At 39.4% G+C, this 22,968-nt stretch overlaps 2 protein-coding genes across 3 annotated transcripts; one reads left to right on the top strand and one right to left on the bottom strand.

Moving 5' to 3' along the window:
* Positions 1-5,224: 5,224 nt before the first annotated feature.
* On the bottom strand, positions 5,225-12,710 carry LOC117826836 (serine/arginine-rich splicing factor 11-like). 2 transcript variants are annotated; one of them, XM_034703198.1, is made up of 12 exons: positions 12,351-12,710; positions 11,257-11,390; positions 8,969-9,084; positions 8,020-8,097; positions 7,866-7,903; positions 7,589-7,722; positions 7,408-7,492; positions 7,208-7,324; positions 7,035-7,124; positions 6,811-6,882; positions 5,984-6,143; positions 5,225-5,886 (listed from the first exon to the last, which is right to left on the bottom strand). In XM_034703198.1, exons 1-12 carry the CDS (start codon positions 12,470-12,472, stop codon positions 5,695-5,697), a joined length of 1,338 nt encoding a protein of 445 aa, XP_034559089.1. In that variant the 5' UTR covers positions 12,473-12,710; the 3' UTR covers positions 5,225-5,694. The 2 variants fall into 2 exon arrangements, with proteins under 2 accessions (XP_034559089.1, XP_034559088.1); XM_034703197.1 differs by having other exon boundaries at positions 7,208-7,327; positions 12,351-12,700.
* Positions 12,711-14,836: 2,126 nt separating this feature from the next.
* On the top strand, positions 14,837-20,969 carry rpe65a (retinoid isomerohydrolase RPE65 a). The gene is made up of 14 exons (XM_034703196.1): positions 14,837-15,119; positions 15,526-15,608; positions 15,780-15,930; positions 16,917-17,024; positions 17,154-17,295; positions 17,384-17,531; positions 17,840-17,921; positions 18,404-18,536; positions 18,622-18,761; positions 18,847-18,976; positions 19,070-19,184; positions 20,169-20,263; positions 20,349-20,460; positions 20,548-20,969. The coding sequence occupies exons 1-14, from the start codon at positions 15,109-15,111 to the stop codon at positions 20,691-20,693; spliced, it is 1,596 nt and encodes a 531-aa protein (XP_034559087.1). The 5' UTR covers positions 14,837-15,108; the 3' UTR covers positions 20,694-20,969.
* The last annotated feature ends 1,999 nt before the right edge of the window (positions 20,970-22,968 follow it).

Here is a 22,968-nt window from a genome sequence, read left to right as displayed (position 1 = left end):
TGGCATGAAAAATAATAAAAAACAAACAGACAAATAGACAAAACAACAAACAGAGAAGAAAAATACTGTATCAGACAATAAAGAAAAAATAACAATAATAAAATAATGCACAAATAATGAGAACCCTAACCCAAGACATTTTGGACGAGTTAACAAGATGTCCAATGTACCACTGTCACATGCCCTCTACCCATACTTCACAAATAGATATTTAATCAATGTCCATCCAACAGTGTCCACACTGCTTCCTTTCAACGCACCATCGCCACACCTCCTGCATTCAGTTCAGAGCCCCAACAACCACACCACAAAGTAAATGTCTTAATATTTTTACAAATACAAACAACTTGTTGGAAGCTCTGCATTCTTGTAATATTGGGCACTAATTGTTACTGCATCAGAACAATTATGTACAAGGTTCCCACTCTTCCAGAGATCATTTTCCAGGACATTTTCAGTGATGATCAAGCTGGTATGACCGTCTAAATTTAGTTCCTAATTTAGTTCCTAAATAGTTTAATATGTTCCTCTCAGTGGAAGTCTACATTGAAAGACATGTAGTCTATTGCCATCAATGAAAACATCTCTTACATGCTTAAAAATTATGGCAAATTGATAATAGAATAATGCAACCACAGATGTGCAGCACTTCACTTTATTAGTGCAACCAAGTAACAATGATGGGCAACATCTCAGCTTTCTCTTTTCTCAAAAAATATAAAATGAGCTAAGAAAAAAACAAAAGAGCCTGAAAAGGAATCAGGAAGCTGCCTTACTGAAATAATTAAATAATAATAATGATCAGAGGATCAGCGCAATAATGACCTAAATAGAATTGAATGACAAAAATGGCCACAAATGTTTCTCAACTCAACTCAGACTCAAAATATACCTGCTTAATCATGATATTCATCCTGCTAAGTGGTCGATATCAAACAAAGCAAATGTCACGTCTTTTTATTTGAGTTACCGTAAACTGAAAAAATCGCCCCGGTGTAAAGACACACTCTGTATTTGAAGATCTCTCAGAGATTTAAAAAAAATGTAAACTGTCTTCCTGCATGGCGATGTCTATTATGATCAGCGATGTCTACAGCGCGGAGTTTCTGTGGAGCTGTGTCGCTCTGTTTGTTCCGTTTGTTTTCACTATCGGGAGTTTGCACTCCTGCTAGGTAGAGCAGGGGTTCTCAAACTTTTTGGAGCCAGAGACCCCTTACAGGTGAGAAGATTGTCAAAGGACCCCTCATAATTGTAACACAGATTAAACACATTAGTGATGTGTCATGATCAAAAGCTGCGGCTCTGAGAGCCGATGCTTTATAGTGAATCAGAAGAGCCAGCTCACATCCAGAGAGAGCCGGCTCCCAGTTTGTTCCTTTCGCTGCTTAGCTCTCAAAGTGCTCAGCCCCAGCTCTGCTCACAGCAGAACTTTGTTTTGATTGGTCAGCATGGCGGCCATGCGGCCAATCATATGTGAGGATATAGGATACAGGTGATGGAGGGGAGGCTGTGTATCATGGCTACATCTGTTCCTTCGGAGAGGGTTAGGGTTAGGGTTCTTCTCAAAGACAGGGCAAATACTCACCGAGAGGAGAAACCGGATCAGCCAATCCAAGCTGAGGGATCGGATTTTTCTCAATGCCAGCCTGAGGAGATTAATAAGGTTTGATCATGTTTGGTTCTGGTTCTGTTCCTTGAGTTTGGTTCTGGTTCTGTTTGCTCGAATTTGGTTCTGGTTCTGTTTGCTTGAGTTTGGTTCTGGTTCGGTTCGGTTCGGTTCTGGTTCTGGTTCGGTTCCGGTTCGGTTCTGGTTCAGTTCTGGTATGGTTCTGGTTCCGTTCTGGTTCGGTTCGGTTCGGTTCTGGTTCAGTTCTGGTTCGGTTCCGGTTCGGTTCCAGTTCGATTCCGGTACGATACTGGTTCGGTTCTGGTTCGGTTCTGGTTCGGTTCTGGTTCGGTTCGGGTTCGGTTCGGGTTTGGGATCAGTTTGGTTCCGGTTCAGTTTGGATCCGGTTCGGTTCCGGTTTGGTTCTGGTTGAGTTTGATTCTGATTCTGTTTGCATGAGTTTGGTTCTGGTTCTGTATGCTTAAGTTAAGTTCTGGTTCTAACCCTAACCCTAATCCTAACCCTAACCCTAATCACAACCCTAATCCTAACCCTAACCCTAATCCTAACCCTAACCCTAAACCCAACCCTAACCCTAACCCTAACCCCAACCCTAACCCTAACCCTAACCCCAACCCTAACCCTAATCCTAACCCCAACCCTAACCCAAATCCTAACCCTAACCCTAACCCTAATCACAACCCTAACCCTAACCCTAATCACAACCCTAACCCTAACCCTAATCACAACCCTAACCCTAACCCTAATCACAACCCTAATCCTAACCCTAATCACAACCCTAACCCTAATCACAACCACAACCCTAACCCTAACCCTAATCACAACCCTAACCCTAACCCCAACCCTAACCCTAATCCTAACCCTAACCCTAATCCTAACCCTAACCCTAATCACAACCCTAACCCTAATCCTAACCCTAACCCTAATCACAACCCTAATCCTAACCCTAATCACAACCCTAACCCTAATCACAACCACAACCCTAACCCCAACCCTAACCCTAACCCCAACCCTAACCCTAATCCTAACCCTAACCCTAATCCTAACCCTAACCCTAATCCTAATCCTAACCCTAACCCTAATCACAACCCTAATCTTAACCCTAACCCTAATCCTAACCCTAACCCTAATCACAACCCTAACCCTAATCCTAACCCTAACCCCAACCCTAACCCTAACCCTAACCCTAACCCTAACCCTAATCACAACCCTAACCCTAATCCTAACCCTAACCCCAACCCTAACCCTAACCCCAACCCTAACCCCAACCCTAACCCTAACCCCAATCCTAACCCCAACCCAAACCCCAGCCCTAACCCCAATCCTAACCCTAACCCTAATCACAACCCTAACCCCAACCCTAACCCCAACCCTAACCCCAACCCAACCCTAACCCCAACCCTAACCCTAACCCTAACCCTAACCCCAACCCTAACCCTGATCATAACCCTAATCCTAACCCTAATCATAACCCTAATCCTAACCCTAACCCCAACCTTAACCATAACCCTAACCCCAACCCCAACCCTAACCCCAACCCTAACCCTAACCCCAACCCTAACCCTAACCCTAATCCTAACCCTAACCCTAATCACAACCCTAATCCTAACCCTAATCACAACCCTAACCCTAATCCTAACCCTAATCACAACCCTAACCCTAACCCTAATCACAACCCTAACCCTAATCCTAACCTTAACCCTAACCTTTATCACAACCCTAACCCTAACCCTAACCCTAATCACAACCCTAACCCTAACCCTAATAACAAACCTTACCCTAATCATAACCCCAACCCTAACCCTAATCGTAACCCTAACCCTAACCCCAACCCTAACCCCAACCCTAACCCTAATCATAACCCTAACCCTAATCACAACCCTAATCCTAACCCCAACCCTAACCCTAATCACAACCCTAGCCCTAATCCTAACCCTAACCCCAACCCTAACCCTAATCATAACCCTAACCCTAACCCTAATCCTAACCCTAACCGTAACCCCAACCCTAACCCTAATCACAACCCTAACCCTAACCACAACCCTAACCCTAATCCTAACCCTAACCCCAACCCTAACCCTAACCCTAATCACAACCCTAACCCTAACCACAACCCTAACCCTAATCCTAACCCTAACCCCAACCCTAACCCTAACCAAAATCATAACCCTAACCCTAACCCTAACCATAACCCTAGGATCAGGGTGAGAATGATTTTGTAACAGAATAAATGCACACAATTGGGCAATTATAAGTCTTCTCATAAAAACACTGTTAAAGGGTTTTCAACACAAACCATTAGTTTTTGCAAAGTTAAGGTAAAACATACGGCTACAAGAGATCCTAAATGAAGAGCCGTTCGGGAGTCGAAAGAGCCGGCTCTTCTTTGGGAGCCGAGTTAAAAGAGCCGGCTCTCTGAAAGGAGCTGAACTTTCCATCATTAAAGCACATGCTTACTACCATTTGCACTCTTAGTTCCCCTTGGAACTATTTGTATTGTAAAATGTATCAATGTAAATCCTTCAGACCTGTACCATAGTGATAAACAGATAACACTTCAATTTGAATCAAGTAAATACCGCTTGTATACTTTAAAACAGAGGGTCATTTCATTCCTTGTGGACTCAACATGACAGCATTTATACTTTTCAAGTAATTCATCTTAAACACTTCAGAAAATTAACAGGAGCAAGACTCACATATCCTTTCAGACACCAAATGGTATCATAACAATGGTGTATATGCTGTTTGTAATGACACAACACAATTTTATAATTTATTAGAAATGTATTCAAATTATTTCACAGGCCCCCACGCTATGGTTCGCGGACCCCCAGGGGTCCCAGGACCCCACTTTGAGAACAACTGAGCTAGAGTACGGTAATTGAGCCAAGTGTACCATAAAACATAAACAATATACCCCCGTTTTCTGTGAATGCATGATTATGAAGTGAAGGAGAAAAGATGTGAAAAAGTTGTGCAGTGTCGCTGTCTTTTCCAGCACAGTGTGAACTCAACTTCAATGAATGGGGATGTGTTTTGTTAATAGGGTCAGGTCGAACGCAGCCATGTTGGAATCATTTTCTAGGACTATATGTGATTTTCCAGGACATTTTACTTTTTCTCCCATTTTCCAGGTGTTTTCCAGTACTGGAAAACTGGTCAACTGTTTTCCAGGTTTTCCAGGTTTTCCAGGTTTTCCAGGACGCGTGGGAACCCTGATTACACTCTGTGTCAGGTGAATGGGTAACCTGTGTGTTCCCTGCAGGTTTCAGGGCTTGAAGAGTAAAATATTCAGCCCACTAGGAGACTCAACATGGCGAAAAATACAACTGCTGTTTTTGTAGAAATATAGTTCATTAAATGTGAACATTTTTAAAATGTACTTGTAATATTTTGCACAAAAACAAAGGGAAAAATGTAGTTGTCGTTATTTATAGGTTATGTTATGATTTTACTGGTCCGGCCCACTTCAGATCAACTTGGGCTATATGTGGTCCCTGAACTGAAATGAGTTTGACGCCCCTGTTCTAGGTGATCAGAACCCATCATTTGCTCCCCCCAAGGTAAAGGAATACGCCCATGCAAAACTAGTAATTGAAATTCTTGGTTATCCAAATAAGCTTTAATATAAAATAAACCCTTGATAAAACAACACTTTCGAATAAAAAATAAACGCATCCACAGTTTCCAAAAGGTTAGGAAGAGGCCTGAGCAGGACACCACATCACTAAACAAATATATAGTGTACTATACAAATATATAGTTAAAGCTAGAATATGTGAGAAAAAAAAAAAACTAAAACTAACAAGTGTAAGAAAGAAAAGCAAGCCTACTTGCTAGTTTTAACCGACTGTGATTGTAAAGGCAACAAGCACAAGTGAGCTTTAAATCAATGTGACATCTTTGGGAAAACTCAACAATTGTACATTGGACTTTTTCAAAGTAGAAAGTAGTAGAATTCATTTAACAATCACTTCACATTTAAGCTTTCCTCCAGTTAAAAAAAAAAAGAACATTCACAACAAAAATGGAGGGATTCTGTGGGAACAAGCAGGACAGACATTTTAATCGCTGACATCCATGTCTTCTTCATGGTGATCGTCAGCTCCGTTGACTTTGGCCATCTTCACAAGACGTGCTGTGCCATTACCTTCTACAGACTGAGGAGACAGAGCAGAGTCGTCTGAATCCTTCCTGTCCTCGCGCTCCTTCTCACTGTTGTAGCCTTGTTCTTCTTCATCATAATCCCTGGTAATCTGCGAAGGAACTCATGGATGTCAGATTTTTTTAATCAAAGAAAGTTTAATCCTAACACCAACACGTATATAGTGTCGGTAAATACGCCACACTTACTTTGATATCACCTTTGTCTCCATCGGACTTCCTCTCTCTGTCTTTGTCTTTACTTTTCTTTTTCTTGCTGGAGGAGCGTTCATGTTCTTCATTGCTGCGGTCTTTTTCACTCTTGCGATCCCTGTCTCTTTCCTTTTCTCTTTTCTTCTCCTTCTTTTGCCTGAGAAGGAAGGAGAAGAAAAGTCAGGTGTAATAAGTGCAGCGTCCACGATTTCCAAAAAGAACATACATTTTTGATCTGCCAGACCACAGGACATTTCCACTTCACTTCACTTCAGTCCACCTTAAATGAGCTCAGGCCTCCAGAGAAGCCACCAGCTTCTGAATCTGGGTATAGTTATTTATTCGCATAGTACAGCTAAAAACCTGCAGTTAGTAAATGTGTTCAAATATAATGGATTTCAGAGTGATTTTGAGCCCATGCAGTGATTTCCACTACAGAGTAATGTCTGTTTTAAATGCAGAACCTATGTAATAGTTTTTGACATTGTTTCAGCTAGTTTCATGATATGAAACTAGCTGATGAAATCCTCAAATTCTTTGCAATTTGATGCTCAGGAATATTATTCTAGAAAAGCTGAACTATCCCCTCACCCAGTCTCTCAGTGGTGAACCTCTTCCTATCTTTACTCTGAGAGACTCAGCCTCTCGGGAGTGCCCTTTTTATACCCAACCACGTGGCTAACCTGTTGCAAATTAACCTAATTAGATGAGAAATTTTGTACGCAAAGGCGCACAGTTCAGTGTTAATGCAATTATAATGTTCACATATGGATAGCTAGGTGCATTTAAGCAGCAAGAACAAATAATGAGAAGAGTGTACTGACCTGCGAGGAGATTGAGACTTGGAGATTCTTCTTTTAGGAGATTTGCTGACGCTTCGACTCTTCCTGCGTCTCCTGAGCAGCAGAACAAGACAAAAAGTTGAGAAATTCATACTGCAGCTTTAAAAACTGATAAGATGAACCGATAAGTGTACCAGTTAAGAAAAATAAATACATTTAAATAAACATTCAACTGCTTTCTGCCTGAAATCTTGTGTTGTATTCACCTGCTCCCGCTGCGTGATCTCCTGGCTGTGCTGTAGCTTTTCGGTGGTGTTCTGGATCTTTTTCTTGCTGCTTCTTCTTTCTTTCTATCTCTGTGGATACATTTGATGCAAAATCTTAGACAGACCCCTTTCATATTTATTTTTGTCACAAAGCAAGTTGACAGTTTACCCACCTGGATCTGCTTGTGGATCTCCTGCCTCGCTCTTTGGAATGGGCACGTTTTCTGCGTGGGCTTTTCGAATACCGCCTGTTTCTGGAGTTTGACCGTCGGCGTGTTCTGCTGCTGGATCTCCTGCAACATTAAATGTAGACCCTTCAGATATACTCTCAAAATACTTCCTTATCTCAAGACAACATTTTATTCGTCATTACCTGTGTCTCGAACGGGATCTGGACCGTCTTCTTCTGGACCTGGACGTAGCGCTGGACTCGGAGTGCCTCTTTTTGCCCTCCTTATCTGACAGGGGAAAAAAAGCAGAATTGCAGACACGGTAAACAACAGCAGAGTCAGCATCTTGGTTAAAACAGTGCCCTGAAATGTTTGTGCACTCACTTCCAGGTTCAATGGCAGCAGAGATGAGCGACTGGGCCTCTCTCACTCTCTTCATGGCCTCTTCGATTTCTTTATTAGAAGCATCCGCCTTTAGGCTCGCGCTCAGGTTCAAGCCTGCAGCCAAAGGATTCAGTCTACACAAAGAAACATGAATAATTTGACCCATCATTTCTTCTGACACATCCAGACAAGCACTGATTTCAGAAGGTGACAGAGCTAACAGAGATCACATAAATACAAGACAGAGAGAACATGAGAGAGAGATAATGTAACTTACTTTGGATCCGTCATAAGCTTTAACAGTTGATCAGCAGCCTGTGGGAAACAAAGGGAACTAGTTTGTCTAAAATGTCCAAACAAATACACAGCAAACATAACTGCAAGTGTTATGAAAGTAATTGCTACCAAATGTTTTCATCTATAACTCTCACCTGAGGATTCATATTTGGTCCTCCAAATCCAAATGCAGCCATTGCATCCATATTTGGACCAAAAGGGTTCCCTCCCAGCTGTTAGAACAAACACACAATCATGTGAAGGAGATACTACAATCTCACAAGGGTTCAAGTGCATGGTCATGTACCGATGTTTCAAATTTAAGACATCTCAAACTATTGGAGGCAATTTACGAACATGGGACCGTTTTTACATTGTGGTCTCCAAGGTCAAGAATAAGCATTGACATTTTGATGCTGACATCAACGAGAAAGCCTTTAGGAGCTTGGAAAAATTGTAAATGAGTAAACTCTGTTTTATTTATTCATTAATTAATGTATTTATTTAATTTATCTACTCACTTTTATTGGTATGTTTAGCCTTAGTTTTATTTTAAACTCTTATCGTTACCCTTTTTAAATATATTTTTTTACCTTATTTTAATTACATATTTTATTGTTGGTGTGCATTAGTCTCTATTTCATTTTATGTTATTTTTATTATTATTTTTATTATTTTCCCCTAATGTCTTGCCATTGTTTTATTTCTGCTTCTTTCTTGTTTTCCAATCACTGTAAAGCACTTTGGGTTGTATTTGATTTGTATTAAAGGTGCTATAAAAATAAAGATTGATTGATTGATAATAAAAACACGTGATAAGATAAATTCAAGAGAGCTCTGAAATGGACTAAAACATCGATTTCAAGTTAGCTATAATCATGCCTGTTTATTAATGATTAAAGTTTATTGTAATATAAGAAATCCAACAGCAAGAAGTAACAAATATATATTAAATCATCTGGAACAAATTAAAGAGTCAAACCCTGTGCTGTCATCACACGTTAACAATAATGCTATTGAGATATTCCTCATTGATTTTAAGGTCATGCACTAAATGGTAAGGTGTATTTTCTTATGGTCAGAGATGGTGAGTTGAAGTCTTACAGATGGATTGGGCATGGGATTGGGTGTGGGAAGAAGTCCTCCTCCTGGCAGAATTCCTGCAACAGCATTAGCCGGCGCCAACAGAGACAGAGCTTTGGCCTCATCTGGAATAGATCCTGCAGGAAAACACAGCGAGTATTACACATACGCAAACTAAAGAGAAGACAAGCTGAACACACAGAAAAAAAACTTCCACTGCGTTCCTCAAAAATAAGTTCAACAAAATCATTAACTCACAGATCAGAGGAGAGTTCCTTTAAGTCAACATAATCATTGCAGTGAAATTACTGTAGCTGGAAAAAAATCACTCTACTCCAATTAACACTGTCAAGAATGTATCACCTGAGTGTGTTTTTTAAAGTCATGAACCAAACGTTAGCAAGCACAGCTGCTTCTCCAGTTGGATGTGACCCCAATTTTCATTTAGACGTTTACTGAAACAAGCGACTCACGGTGGCGGCTTCGCTACTAAAAGTACACAGAGAAAAATTGAGATACAAAAAACAGAGAGAATTTTAGGAATTTGGAAAGAACAGTTTGCAAGCTATCCATGTCTACTTAGCAAAAAACACAAGTGTCAGATATACTTCATGAGAATAGCAGAATCTAGAGTGGGTAGCGTTTCTGTTGTACATCATTATTCTAGCATCCTTACCTGCCACTGCATCGATTAAATTTACTCAGGCAGAGGGTAACTGGTTAGATAAATCTGTGCTTCAATCACCAAATTAAAAAATAACTTGATCATCTTAATTGGTAATATGTCATCTGGAAATAAACCCAGCCCTATACAACTTTTTCATAAAAGAACATGACCTCAACACAGACACACAACAACAACAACATATAAACACAAGAGCACACAGAAGAGGGAAAGTGCTGCAGGAGACAAAACTGTTGGATGGTATTTTCAGCAGGGCCTGGTATACAGGACTGGCTGAGCCAGGAAAAAGAACTGTAAAACACAACAACAAAAGAAGACCACTGTTAAAGAGAGTACTTCATACCAACATGACAGGTGGGCATCTTAGACAACTCTTTCAGATAACCCATCTTCAAATAATTCCAAGGGTAACCTAGAGGACTAGCACTCTTCTTTTTTGGTTTCTGAATAAGTGAAGATTCAAAAGCAGTGCATTTGTACACGCTCAAATTAACATTATCTTTAGAAGTTTACTCACACATGTAAGTGTGTGCATGTGTTACTGTAACCAAATCCAATGGAAATATCAATAAAGAAGTCAATTGACTTCTGAAAATAGCTGGCACTGTAGTTTTCATTATCAGTTGCCTGCATTTATTGATGAAAACAACTTTAAATTAACATATTTTGCCCTTGATGTATGTATTTTCTTACATCTCCGTTGTAATTTGTATATCTCCCTCTTCTATTTTTCATTAATTTATACATTTTACTCATCTTTCATATCTAATGGAGTCTGCAGTAAAATACTTTCACACGATTGCACTTGTATAACCAGAGTGACAATATTAGTCTTGACTTTTGCATCTTGAAGAACAAGTCAGCCAGTGCAGCACTGTTGCTCGCTGATGAGCTTTACACTAACATTCGGACTGCTATCCTCTTCAGGTCTGTTCAAAGTGCTGCACTGTTTCAGAGAAAGTTCCTGAAACCAGACTTTTACTTATCTTTACTTCCTAGAAGAAATAGATTAAAGAGAGGAAAAGAGAGGCAGAGAGAGAATAGGGGACACAAAAAATGGGGTGGGAGTTGAGTGCTTGCTGGTCTTTGTATATGTCTATAATCCCCTGTTGGCTGGCAGAGGACCACTTTCAGCCATCAGCTGGGGCTGCTTTTGCCTTCTTCACTACAAAAATCACACAGACACACACATACACACATCAACACACAAATAACAGAGAAAGTTTAACAGAGGATGGTCCAGAATGAGGGGGGAAATAAAAGCATGTGATTTAATGCTTAAATTACTTTACTTTTGAATGAGGTTTCTATGCTGCTACAGCTCGGGATCGTTACACTCCTGGTCTGTAAAGCAGATTTTGAAATGCTGCACATTCTACAAACAAATCTTCGTTAGAGGTATGATCAGAAAAGTAGTTGTTGTTGACAATGGGAGGAAAAGGATACATCAGTAAGGTTCATGCTATCTTTAAGAGTAAAAACCGAGGTGAGGGTCCACAATTGAGATGGATGGTATCCTGACAGCTGTTCTTCTTTCTTTCTTTATTGTCATTTTCACTGTTCAAGACTCATGTCACTCAAATAATAAGGACCATTCATACAAGGGGAAAACAACGAGACAAACCTTCTGCAAATGGAACCACGATCAAGGCTCTGTCCACAAAAACAGTGTTAGTGAGATGTTGAGAAACTCCAACAGACTCTGGCTCCTGGAACTTCACAAAGCACACCCGGGATGTAACAGGCATTGGAGAATCACTATTAAGAAAGGAAAGACAGTTTTTAATATGCACCATTATGTCAACAAAATGTGGCATAGGGATTACACAGGGTTCAGATAATAATCAAGTCAAACCACAGCTTTAAGCAAACATTTCAAGGTGCGCCCCCCAATAAATACACGTTTTCTGCAGGTCTGTCATAAGATAAAATAAAATAAGATAAGATATTACTTTATTGATCCGTGGGGGGGGAATTCAGTTGTTACAGCAACCCAGACATAAGTACAATAAAGAAAGAAGTTTAAATAAGTAAAATAAAATAAAATAAGTCAAAATAAAAATAGATAAATAAAGCTAGAATGCAATTTAGATATATACAATGTTACAATGGAATTTAGATTAAATAGAAGTAATTACAGGCAGTATTAAAAATGTTTCAGTAGTGACAGGTTGACATGGGGTGATTATGGTTGGTAATGACAAATTCAGCAATAAATAAAAATAAATATGGGTATATTGTAATATGACCATGAGTATGGTTGTAATGTTAGGCTTTTGGATGAACAACATAATACATCTGAGAAATCCACACCAGACTCGTGGACATTGTGCCAATCAATTTCAAATATTTTTAAATTAGTTCAAGCAAAACTTAATCAAATATAAGTGAAAAGTGTCTGGAGGTCTCCCGCACTTAATGCTATGCTGGTTAGAGTTATACAACAAAAGCACATACTGATCACATTAAAGAGTAACCAACGAACATCTTCTGCATTTAGCAAAGCCAATAAAGTTGTGTTTGTAGAACAAGTCAAAGCAGATGGTTGAGCAAGAAGCAGTGGTCGGGACACTTAGGGGTATTACTCTTAGCTGGTTAGCACTTTAGGCCTTGGTTGCAAAGTCTGCCAGCTAATGAGAAAATAAACTTTAAGTGAATCGGCTGCAACACGACCATTAAAGCGACTTTAAAAAACATCAGTGGAAGAAGTAAACTCACTCTGGAGGGAATAACTTCAGCTCTTCGATGGTTCCCAGAAAGCCGAACAGTGTTCTCATCTGATCTGATGTTGTGCTTGGCGACACGTTCGTCACCTGGACCACCTTCGTGGTGTAACTCATTTTCTCGGATTGAAACTAGTTAAACAAAAGCTCTAACGTTAACAACCAAACTTTAAACAAAGTAACGCGAACAATTAGTTGTAAAAACAAGCTTGAAAGTGGATTCTGAGCGACCTATTAGTTACTCTCCGACCGCATCAACAGACTGTAGCAAGAGGACGCCATATTGTAGTTCCAACATGAGGTGCGCATGCGTATGGTCGAACGATGCTTTCTGAGAAGAAATAACCAAAATGTGATTATTAAACATTAACTTAAAAGCTTAATTTACTTAATTGTGCCTCATCAAATTGATGTATTTAATATGAACTACCACACATGTGAGCACGACACATATGATACAGAAAACGTTTCAACCAACCACCACCAGAGGGCTCCCTTACACATTTATAGGTAATCCATACAGGCGTGTGACCAGAGTCACACACTATTGAGTGTGAGGTAAAGCATTTCTCTTTGTCATGAATGTAACACCATCATAACTTTGAACGTGCCTTTCCTTTGACGGTCCCTCTTCTCATAAAAATATAGAGATTACTTAATGTGATTATTTCACTACCTAATTATTGTTTCACAAAGGGAAACCCAACTTCAACAGTCTTATAAGATAAAATAAACTTTATTGTCCCCGGGGGGGAAATTTGTCGTGCTGCTCACAATCAATACATTCATTCATCATACCAATGTACAATAACATGCCCACTGTCAAAGATTTAAAAAAAAAACATGTCACTGTGGCATACCAATGACACAACAAATGCAATAAATACCAATAAGATACCAGTGTGGCAGTAAAAAGCAATATATCATATTAACATTAGTGCAGAGTAAGTGAGCCCTCATACTCATACAAGAGCATTATGTTAGTGCAGATTGTTTGTTGAGTAGAGTGATGGAAGTAGGGAGGAAGGAGAGCTTGAAGCGATTACTTTGATATCTGCTCGCTCTGAACCGTCTGCCAGAGGGCAATAATTCATATTCTGAATAAACAACATGAGAAGAGTCCTTTAAGATTTTTTGTGCCCGATAACAGTATTTCCAAAGATAGTTTGAAGGGACAGGTAATTTTTCTTACCAATCACTTATCTGAGTCTGGATTTGCATGCCTAAATACTGTATGTCAACTAATAAGCAGGTTTTCCTGAAGCTGTTATTCCCATTTCACAGTTTTTTAAGTTGTCAGAAAGATTAATATGAAGATGCAGCACTATTTATCTACTGATAAATGCAATATATTTTATGGTTGAAAGCCTGATGAAAAGCTAGAAAGAAGACTTTGAGTTGAAACTTTTTAGATGTGTTTTTGACACTGATTTCAGAAGGAGGGGAAGTGATTGCAGAATGTGCTAATTACATCTGCCTGTTTGCAGAACAACTTATGGTAGCATTTGCACATCTGATTGTAAAATCTAAAGAGATGTCACTATCAATAAATTACATTTATATCTTGACAGATATTTGCTAAAATGTTGTATGTTTATGTTTATGTTTATTTATCTGCACAATTAAAAGAAAATACACACAAAAAAAGAGCAAAGATAAATAATATACTGTGCAGGAAGAGGCAGAAAATTCCGAGAGCTAAGAAAGCACCATAGTGCATTATAAAGTCAGTCCACATGTGATGGCTGGTGGAGTCACATCACAACCCAGCCTCTGACAAAACTGCTTCTGGTGAAACTCTGCCTACTAATTGTGTTTTTTCCCAGGAGAAACAATGCAGTGGTTGTCTTCAGGCTACGTAGAGCATAATCCGTGCAGCTAGATTATAGTTGCATGGAGACAAGCAAGTTAAGACTTTTTGTAATCACACCAAAGAACAACTTGCCACGTTCCCTCCAATTAACATTGTGTGCACATTGTACAACATCGATTAAAATTAGCAGTAAAGGCTCCTTGTTGTTGTTGTTTCACAATAGCTCTTGTACTTATTCTATTAATAAAACTTGAATAGTGTTGTAATACAAGACATTTGGTCTCTGGTCAATTCAGTCATAATCCTCTTGTCCCACAATATAAAGCTATGCATAACATATGGTTTGTCTTGTGTTGTTGTTTGTAAAATATTAAAATTATATATTTTATACAACTCTGTGTTGCAGAGAGTTGAAATAGGTTAACCTCAACCCTTGATGATTTACATTGGCCTGACATGTGAAGCTCATATGATCACTGAATTTAAATCCACATTCATTTCTGTAGACTTGCTCAATGCAGACTTTCCACCCTACACATGCACCTATTCTGTTAAATATACCACATCTAGCATGACTCAGCTTAACTGTATCTTAAGGCACAAACCTGAACAATTGACACAATTGAAAAAAGAAAACCTCAATCACATGTACTATTGCCACACATGTGCCAGTTCTCAGTAATTAATATTCCCTCCATTAAATCGGGTTTCAGAGGGGTGGCTATGAGTCATCTAACAGAGGATATAGGCACAATGGGATTTTTGTTCATGGTGCGACATGATTGGTTAGAAGAAAGGTTTACAGGGTCAGATTGTTGCAAATGTAAGGGGGGGACTAATAATAAATACCCCAAATCCACAAGACCAGAAGCTTCAGGTTCTGAAGTGACCAGAGGTTTCTTTCAGAGTTTTGCTTTGTGCAGTGCCACAAGACGGAAACATGGTCAGCCGGTGAGTTTCTGATGACTTACAACTGTTGTAAATTAAATCTATATCTCAGATTGATTATTCAAAGGTTTGGTAGCATGATTGAAATCTAGGTGTCTGAGTGATGGGCTTGCTTTTATTTGAGAATTATACTTCTATAATGTCACCTCATTGTAATTTAATGTAGTGTTTGTATGGACATTTCTTACAGATGATCTTGTGACTTTTGTCTACTTTAGACAGTGTGTCTGCAGCTTATTAAGCTCCTGCTGGGTTTAAAAGCTCATGTGGAACCCTGAACTGCATGACCTGACTGAAATGCAGCTTTTCATGACTATACAACAGACACATAGATTTAACTTATTTGAAATTTCCCAAAGTAGCATTTTATTTGCTTGCAATGTCAACGTATTTCCTTTTTTGGTAACAGATTTGAACACCCAGCTGGTGGCTACAAGAAAATCTTTGAGACATGTGAGGAGCTGGCTGAGCCTATTCCTGCTACAGTCACAGGTTTGTTTGCATGTTTCAGACTGAAATAGACTCAAGACAAACTTTACTATTCTCCAGTCATGAGCAGTTGTTCAGAAAATGCAAAAGTGGAGGAGTGTATTTCAGCCTCTTAACAAACCAACACCTTTCAAAGCAATGTCTAATTTGTGCTCTTTGTGTTGGTGTTTACAGGTAGGATCCCCCCATTTCTGAAGGGAAGTCTCCTCCGTTTGGGACCTGGGCTCTTTGAGGTTGGAGATGAACCTTTCTATCACCTCTTTGATGGCCAGGCCCTCATGCACAAATTTGACTTCAAAAACGGCCAAGTCACCTACTTCAGAAAGTAAGACCCGAACAACAACTGTTAATTCAGAGCAAAACTGACACCTCTAACAGGCTTGTTGTACGTCCACGCTTCACTTACCTACTATGTGCAGTTAATAGTTATTTTTTTCCTTTTGTGCATGTCTCTCTCTTTTCCTATGTAGATGTGACTGCTAACTTTGTGTTTCTTTATAGCATCCTCTAATATCAGTGACTGATCAGAACTGCGCTTCATGTATACCTCGTTTGTATCTCAATAAAAACAATTTTGATAATAAAACTGACATCTCTACCATGCAGCGGAAAACCTACATATGTGCACAAAATCTCTTATGAGGTATAATTATTATTGCTGGGTAAAATGCAGATACAGCATTAAATCATATGGTAAGAGAAACAACAAAGAGATGATGAGTGAAAAGGAAAAATAACAGTTCTCTACAAAATGATTCTCCATGCTAGTGTAGAGTGAAGGGTTTGTTGCACAAAGCATTCAGTCATTTAATCAGATATATTGTTTTGGTTTATTGTAAGTATTTAAAGCTCTTGTGGAGTTTTTAGTGTGTTATGAAGCAGACTGAAAATATACTAACGTCTTTTTATGACCCACAAAAGCAGAAAAGGCCATCAGTTTAGAGCTTGATTATTTCTTTATAGTTTTTCAATGCCTGTAGACTCTGTTGTGGGGTAGGTGTCAGAAAAAGCTGTAAATAACACCTTTAAAACTTTTGAAAAATATGTTCCAGGGTAAAGATTCATAGTGAGTGATAGGGTTGTAAAGAAAAAACAGGATGAGATTGTTAGAAATCACTACACATGTGCAGAAAAAAATCAGCAGATATAAAAGATGATACTTTGTTCTGAGGGAGGCACCACAAATCAACACTAGTAAAAAGGTCCTCAAAACAAAAGGAGCTTTAAGATAACATTCATCTTTTTAATTTAATTTTATGAAAAATATTTTAAGGTGTTACATTTTCTTTTTCTACCTCTTCCTCCATATAGGTTTGTCAGAACAGATGCCTACGTGAGAGCCATCACTGAGAAGCGTGTAGTGATCACCGAGTTTGGCACCTTCGGGTACCCTGATCCCTGCAAAAATATTTTCTCCAGGTTGGTGGCACTGTCACTGTGAATGTTAACACACAGACTCATCTTGACCATCATCTGGATGCTTTGAATTGTGATGGAAGTTTTGAACATCATCTTTACATGACATGTGGCCTTATTTTTTGTTTTCAGGTTCTTCTCTTACTTTAAGGGAGTTGAGGTGACAGACAACTGCCTAGTGAATGTGTACCCTATTGGTGAGGATTATTACGCTGTAACAGAAACCAACTACATCACTAAAGTCAACACCGACAACTTGGAGACCCTGAAGAAGGTACATCAATACAAATAGATATAGAGTAGCCTATAAGGTGTCAAAACCTGATGCAACCAGGTTTAAACTTTCTATATCTTCTCTCCAGGTTGACCTGTGCAACTATGTCAACATTAACGGAGTGACTGCCCACCCTCACATTGAGAAGGATGGTACAGTGTACAACATCGGTAACTGCATGGGAAAAGGAGCATCACTGGCCTATAACATTGTCAGGACCCCCCCAACACAGAAAGGTCAGTCCACCCACAGGATCACAACATGTGTTAAGAAAAAATTACACAACACAGCAGTGACGTCCCCTTAATGTAAACTATTTTTACAAAACATGTCTCTGAATGCTAATTCATGGTTAAATGAATCACCGTTACCCCTTTCATAAACAGAGCAAGATGGTTTATGAAACACATTTTCTCTGCAGGGTCAGTCCTTGGGGAATTATTGAAATACATTACTTTTAAGTGCATCATTGATTGGGCACAATGATGTTTTTCTATTTGGAATTACTAATCCAAACTCATTCTGACAATATTTTTTTTCTAAGACAAATCTGATCCCATTGAGAAATCCAAGGTGGTGGTGCAGTTCCCCAGTGCTGAGAGGTTCAAGCCATCCTATGTGCACAGGTGCGTATAGGCAAGGTCACGTCAATGTTCCCATTATTCTATGTTTACTAGTTTCAATTGCAAAACACTAAAGGAAGACATATATTTAATTCATATTAAATGGTAAAAATCACTACGAGTACCCCGATGTCTAAAGTAAATAAACAAGTGTTGCCAACAAATTTGATGGCATGAGCCTCAGTGAGCGCAAATCAAGCAGGTTAAGGGGTGGTTCATTTCAACATAATGACCCAGGGAATCATATGTTGCACATTTAATCCTGGCAAAAAACTTCTCGGGGGAACATTAGCCCCCCATAAACCATTTAAAAGGTTTACTAAATATGTAATATTAAAAGGATTTTAAGCTGGATAATGTAATTGTTGGACCACCGAAACGCTCCAGTTTAGACTCTAGCCCAAAGGATTTTTGTCAGTAATCCATTCGTCATTAATGTTGTCACGGAAAGTCCAATGTTGCCATTCTCTCTCTACCATTTTCAGCTTTGGCATGTCAGAAAACTACTTTGTATTCGTGGAGACCCCCGTGAAAATCAACCTGCTGAAATTCCTGAGCGCTTGGAGCATCCGAGGCTCCAACTACATGGACTGTTTTGAGTCCAATGAGACACAAGGAGTAAGAACCTGGAGTAGACGTAGATGTCTTGGTTATTTTGATTTCATATTATCTCATGATATTGACTGTAACGTATGTTTTCTAGACCTTGTTCCACGTTGCCAAGAAAGATCCAGGAGAGTACATCGATCTCAAGTTCAAAGGAGCAGCTATTGGCATGTTCCACCACATCAACACCTACGAGGACCAAGGCTTCATTGTTGTTGACCTCTGTGGCTGGAAAGGGTGATTGAAAAGCTCAGTGTTAAAGATTTGACCCCTTCAGTCCATGCGTAGCAGTTTAGTCTAATACTGCTTTATCTTTTTGCAGTTTTGAGTTTGTGTACAACTACCTCTGGTTGGCCAACCTGCGAGCCAACTGGGAGGAGGTGAAGAAGGCAGCCATGATGGCTCCTCAGCCAGAGGTCCGCAGATATGTAATTCCCCTGGACGTCCACAAGGTAAGTCCTCTGTTTATCTCCCTCAACAGGACACATATTTCAGTTTTAGAGTCTTCTATCATTCACTCACATCTCTTTGTGGTCTTGATGTAGGAGGAGCAGGGGAAGAATTTGGTCAGCCTGCCTTACACCACAGCTACAGCCACAATGCACTCTGATGGGACAGTCTGGCTGGAGCCTGAGGTGCTGTTCTCTGGGCCTCGCCAAGGTACTAACACATCCAACATATTTGATCTACTCCTGGTGTCAGATAAAGTCAGTGTGGAACATCTGAAGCAAAGTTTTGATTTGATAAGAGGTATTATGAAACCAAAATGCCTCTGGGTGCTAGAAACAGTAACAGCAATGAAACATGTCTAGAAGAAGCAGGCTGCTATACGGGCAAGTTATCTTGAACATCCTGTTCATGTGACTTCCAAACCTAATGCTTACAGTTACATATCAGTGGCAGCCATCTTGGTTTTAAAAGTAAGTGCCTCCATGGCCCTCCTTCTTATCCCTTCTTTTCCTTCTTCCTTTCTGTGTGGATCAGAAACTACACAAGTAAAGTAAAAATTAAAGCTCCTCTCACCCCATACTACATAAAGAGTTGTGACTGAACTGACCTGGATTAGTTTTGGTGGAAATCTGCCGGAATGGGAGGAAGGACCGAGATTACCAAAGAATTTTCTTGTTGCAAAGCTAGTTGGGATGTTAATTCTTATCATCTACTGCAGGGGTTCCCAAAGTGGGGGTCGGGACCCCCTGAGGGGTCGCGAGATGTCATCCAGAATGTTTTTGTTTTTTTAAAGTATTCTCAAATTGCATATTTTACCCACTATTGTAAAAATATAGACAAAATTAATAGTTAATTTTGAAATAAAACCTTGCAAATACAAAAATATACATTCATTTTCTGCCTTTCTTTGTTGCCTGATGACTCCTGAGGTTAGGGTTGTTTAACAGTTACCATCTATAGCAGTGGGGTCATTCATAACAGCACAGGAAACACAGCCAAGTGTGCATGTAGGTAGACTCATTTTCTGCAAACCGGCTAAATGAAGTATGAAGCAACATTTAATCACTTGGAGGGACAGGGGGGGTCGCAAGTCTTCTGCACCTATATTTTGGGTGTTGCGGGCTGAAAGGTTTGGGAACCCCTGATCTACTGGACCTCTTCTTATATATAACCGTTTTGATGTTGTTTTTGTAGCCTTTGAGTTCCCTCAGATCAACTACGGGAGGTACCAGGGCAAGAACTACACGTACGCCTACGCTCTGGGTCTCAACCACTTCATTCCAGACAGAGTACGTCTGAAAAAAAGACTTTATTTGAAAGTATTGAGAGTGTTTAAAATGTTTTCATCAACTGATTGTGTTTACCTCTTTGCAGATCTGTAAATTGAATGTAAAGACCAAGGAGACCTGGGTATGGCAAGAACCAGACTCCTATCCCTCAGAGCCCCTCTTTGTTCAGACGCCTGATGGAGTAGATGAGGATGATGGTGAGTCAGCAGTTACATAAAAACAGTGTATATGATCTTATACAATCTGTGATAGGAGTTTTCTGATTTGTGCTGCTGCCTCCTCAGGTGTGCTGCTGACCATCGTGGCAGCTCCTGGCTCCCAGAGACCAGCTTACCTCCTCATCCTCAACGCCAAGGACCTGTCTGAGGTGGCCCGGGCAGAGGTGGACTGTGGCATCCCTGTCACCTTCCACGGGATGTACAAACCCTAAGAATGCTTCTTCTCAGGGGGTGAAAAAGAGTCCTTCTTTTAAGGGTTGATAAATACGACTCAGTCATAAAAAACATTATGAGTATTGAATGAATAAATGTATCAACATGTCAAGAAAATAAAATCTTTTTTAGACTAAATGTTTGGATGTTCTCAATTTGCAGTTACAAAAGTGCCTATCTTAGTCTAGCTGCTACATCTCAACTTCAGATTTCCAGCCCTTGTCATGACTGGTCTGAAACATGGGTTTGTCCACATGCTGTGTCAAGTGAATGCTTCATGGTTTAAAAAATAAACATGATCAAAAAAAAAAGGTTGTTTACTTTTGTCACTTTATGAGCTATAAACACAATAGCCCTGTTGCAAACTGAGCAAAGACAGTCAAGTGGGGATCAATGAAACTTGGTATTTCATAAATATCATGTCACTGACTACTTGTACCCCTTCCCAAAGAGCACCTCAAAATATGGTCCAGTCCAGGAAGTGCCATTTTCTTTCTACATTTCATAAGCTTTAGAAACTTGATATTTGCAGTCACATGTATTTTTAGCTGGAATGTTGCTCTGACCGCTTTGAGTGAGGCCAAAATAGGTTTAAAGGGTTTGAAATACAATATATACGTTGATTAATGAAAGGTAAAGTGACCCTTTAGCATGTTCCTGTTAGTTACAATAATCCACCAGCCTAAATTCTTCAGATATTTGTAAAGATTTAACATGTTGCCACACTTAGTCTCATTATGGTCCCATCTGAACAAGTAACCTTTCCATGTGTGTCTTTAGTGTATTTCAGAATCTGATCCAAAACGTCTTGCAGCACTGCAAAGCTGATTAACTGTGTCATTGCCTCATCTGAAGAAACAACGACAGAATTGCAAATTGCAATCAGTCTTTCTGTATAAGTGCATTCACATGGATGTACCGCCCTTACACGAAAACCCTGTTCTGTACACAGGACGTTTGTATGCAGAAAAAATGCATGTGTGTGGCAGAGGGGTCTTGTGTGGTCTGATTCAGGATAGGATTTACTTGTTTTTTCTAATCACAACCCCACTCTGTTTGTGCGTCAATGTTTAAAACACTTAATTTGAGTCACACGTTTCCCCCACAGCTGATGTAAGCAGAGGAAACAAAGCATCACACATTACTAATATGGCTCAACAGGCTTGATAGCTACGTACTGCTGTCACGTTTCCATTCCACTGCCAGATTTCAGGATTGCATTAATGAAAGGCTCAGAAATATTGCTCCAGTGTGTTTGGTAATCCCTCACACACATGCATTTAGGCTAATTGATCTGACGGATGCCAGTAGATTTTCTGGATGGAGTTAAGAGAGCGCCTGTTCTTAATTAATCAATTAAAAAGAGGTTATTTTTTCCTGTTTATTTTCTTTAACATGACGACTTTCTAGCCTTCAAAAAGGAAAGAAATAAAACAAGGTTACAGGAAATATTAATTTTCAGAATCAACAAAAGCCAGAAAACAAAAACACAGCAAAGGAAAAGCTCAATGGGAAATCTCAGTTGTAACTATCACACCATAAAAAGAAATGTCTCACACTCTGAAATTCATTTGGGACAGAGGTTTGCAGAGTAAGGCTTAAACCAGTGTAAAAGTTAAACAGGTACTGTGCTAAATTCACTCTGGAATCTACACTAGAGTGACAGAAACATGAGACAAACACATGGAACAGAAAAAGGGGACAAACACACTTTCACCAAACAATGCCACAAACCAAAATCAAACCAATTATTGCAACTACTGCTACAGTGGATGTAAATAAAAGCAACAAAAAAAATAGTTATAGAATAAAATAAGATTGTGAATAATATAAACAAAGTGACTTATGTGGATTCAAAATTAAAACAGCTCCTCTTAAATGTAACCTCTTTCTTTTCTTAAGAGAAACAGCTGGAGATTTAGAGACATGTGCCTGTTTGTTTGAGAAGATTGATACTGCTGTCATTTCTGTGTGCTGTTAGCATGATGCCAGAAAAGGAGGGAACTCAGCTTAGTTTAACATAAAAACTAGAAGCAAGGGAAACATCTAGTCTGGCTCAGTCCAAAGTTTAAAAAATGAGCCCACCTTCATGATTTATTAATAACATCTTTCAATTGTTTAATCTTGGCATAAATTGCTTTGAAGGAGAACTTAACTCTCCGTAAACCTCAAAATAATTCAGCCTCATTAGTTTTAGTATTTTTTTGATTTTGCTAAGCATGCAAACTGTTTCCCCCTGATTACAGTATTTATGCTAAGTCAAGCTAAAACAAC

The sequence above is a fragment of the Notolabrus celidotus genome, chromosome 15 (genome assembly GCF_009762535.1).
Source record: "Notolabrus celidotus isolate fNotCel1 chromosome 15, fNotCel1.pri, whole genome shotgun sequence".
NCBI lineage: Eukaryota > Metazoa > Chordata > Actinopteri > Labriformes > Labridae > Notolabrus > Notolabrus celidotus.
This window is presented reverse-complemented; position numbering and strand designations above follow the sequence as displayed.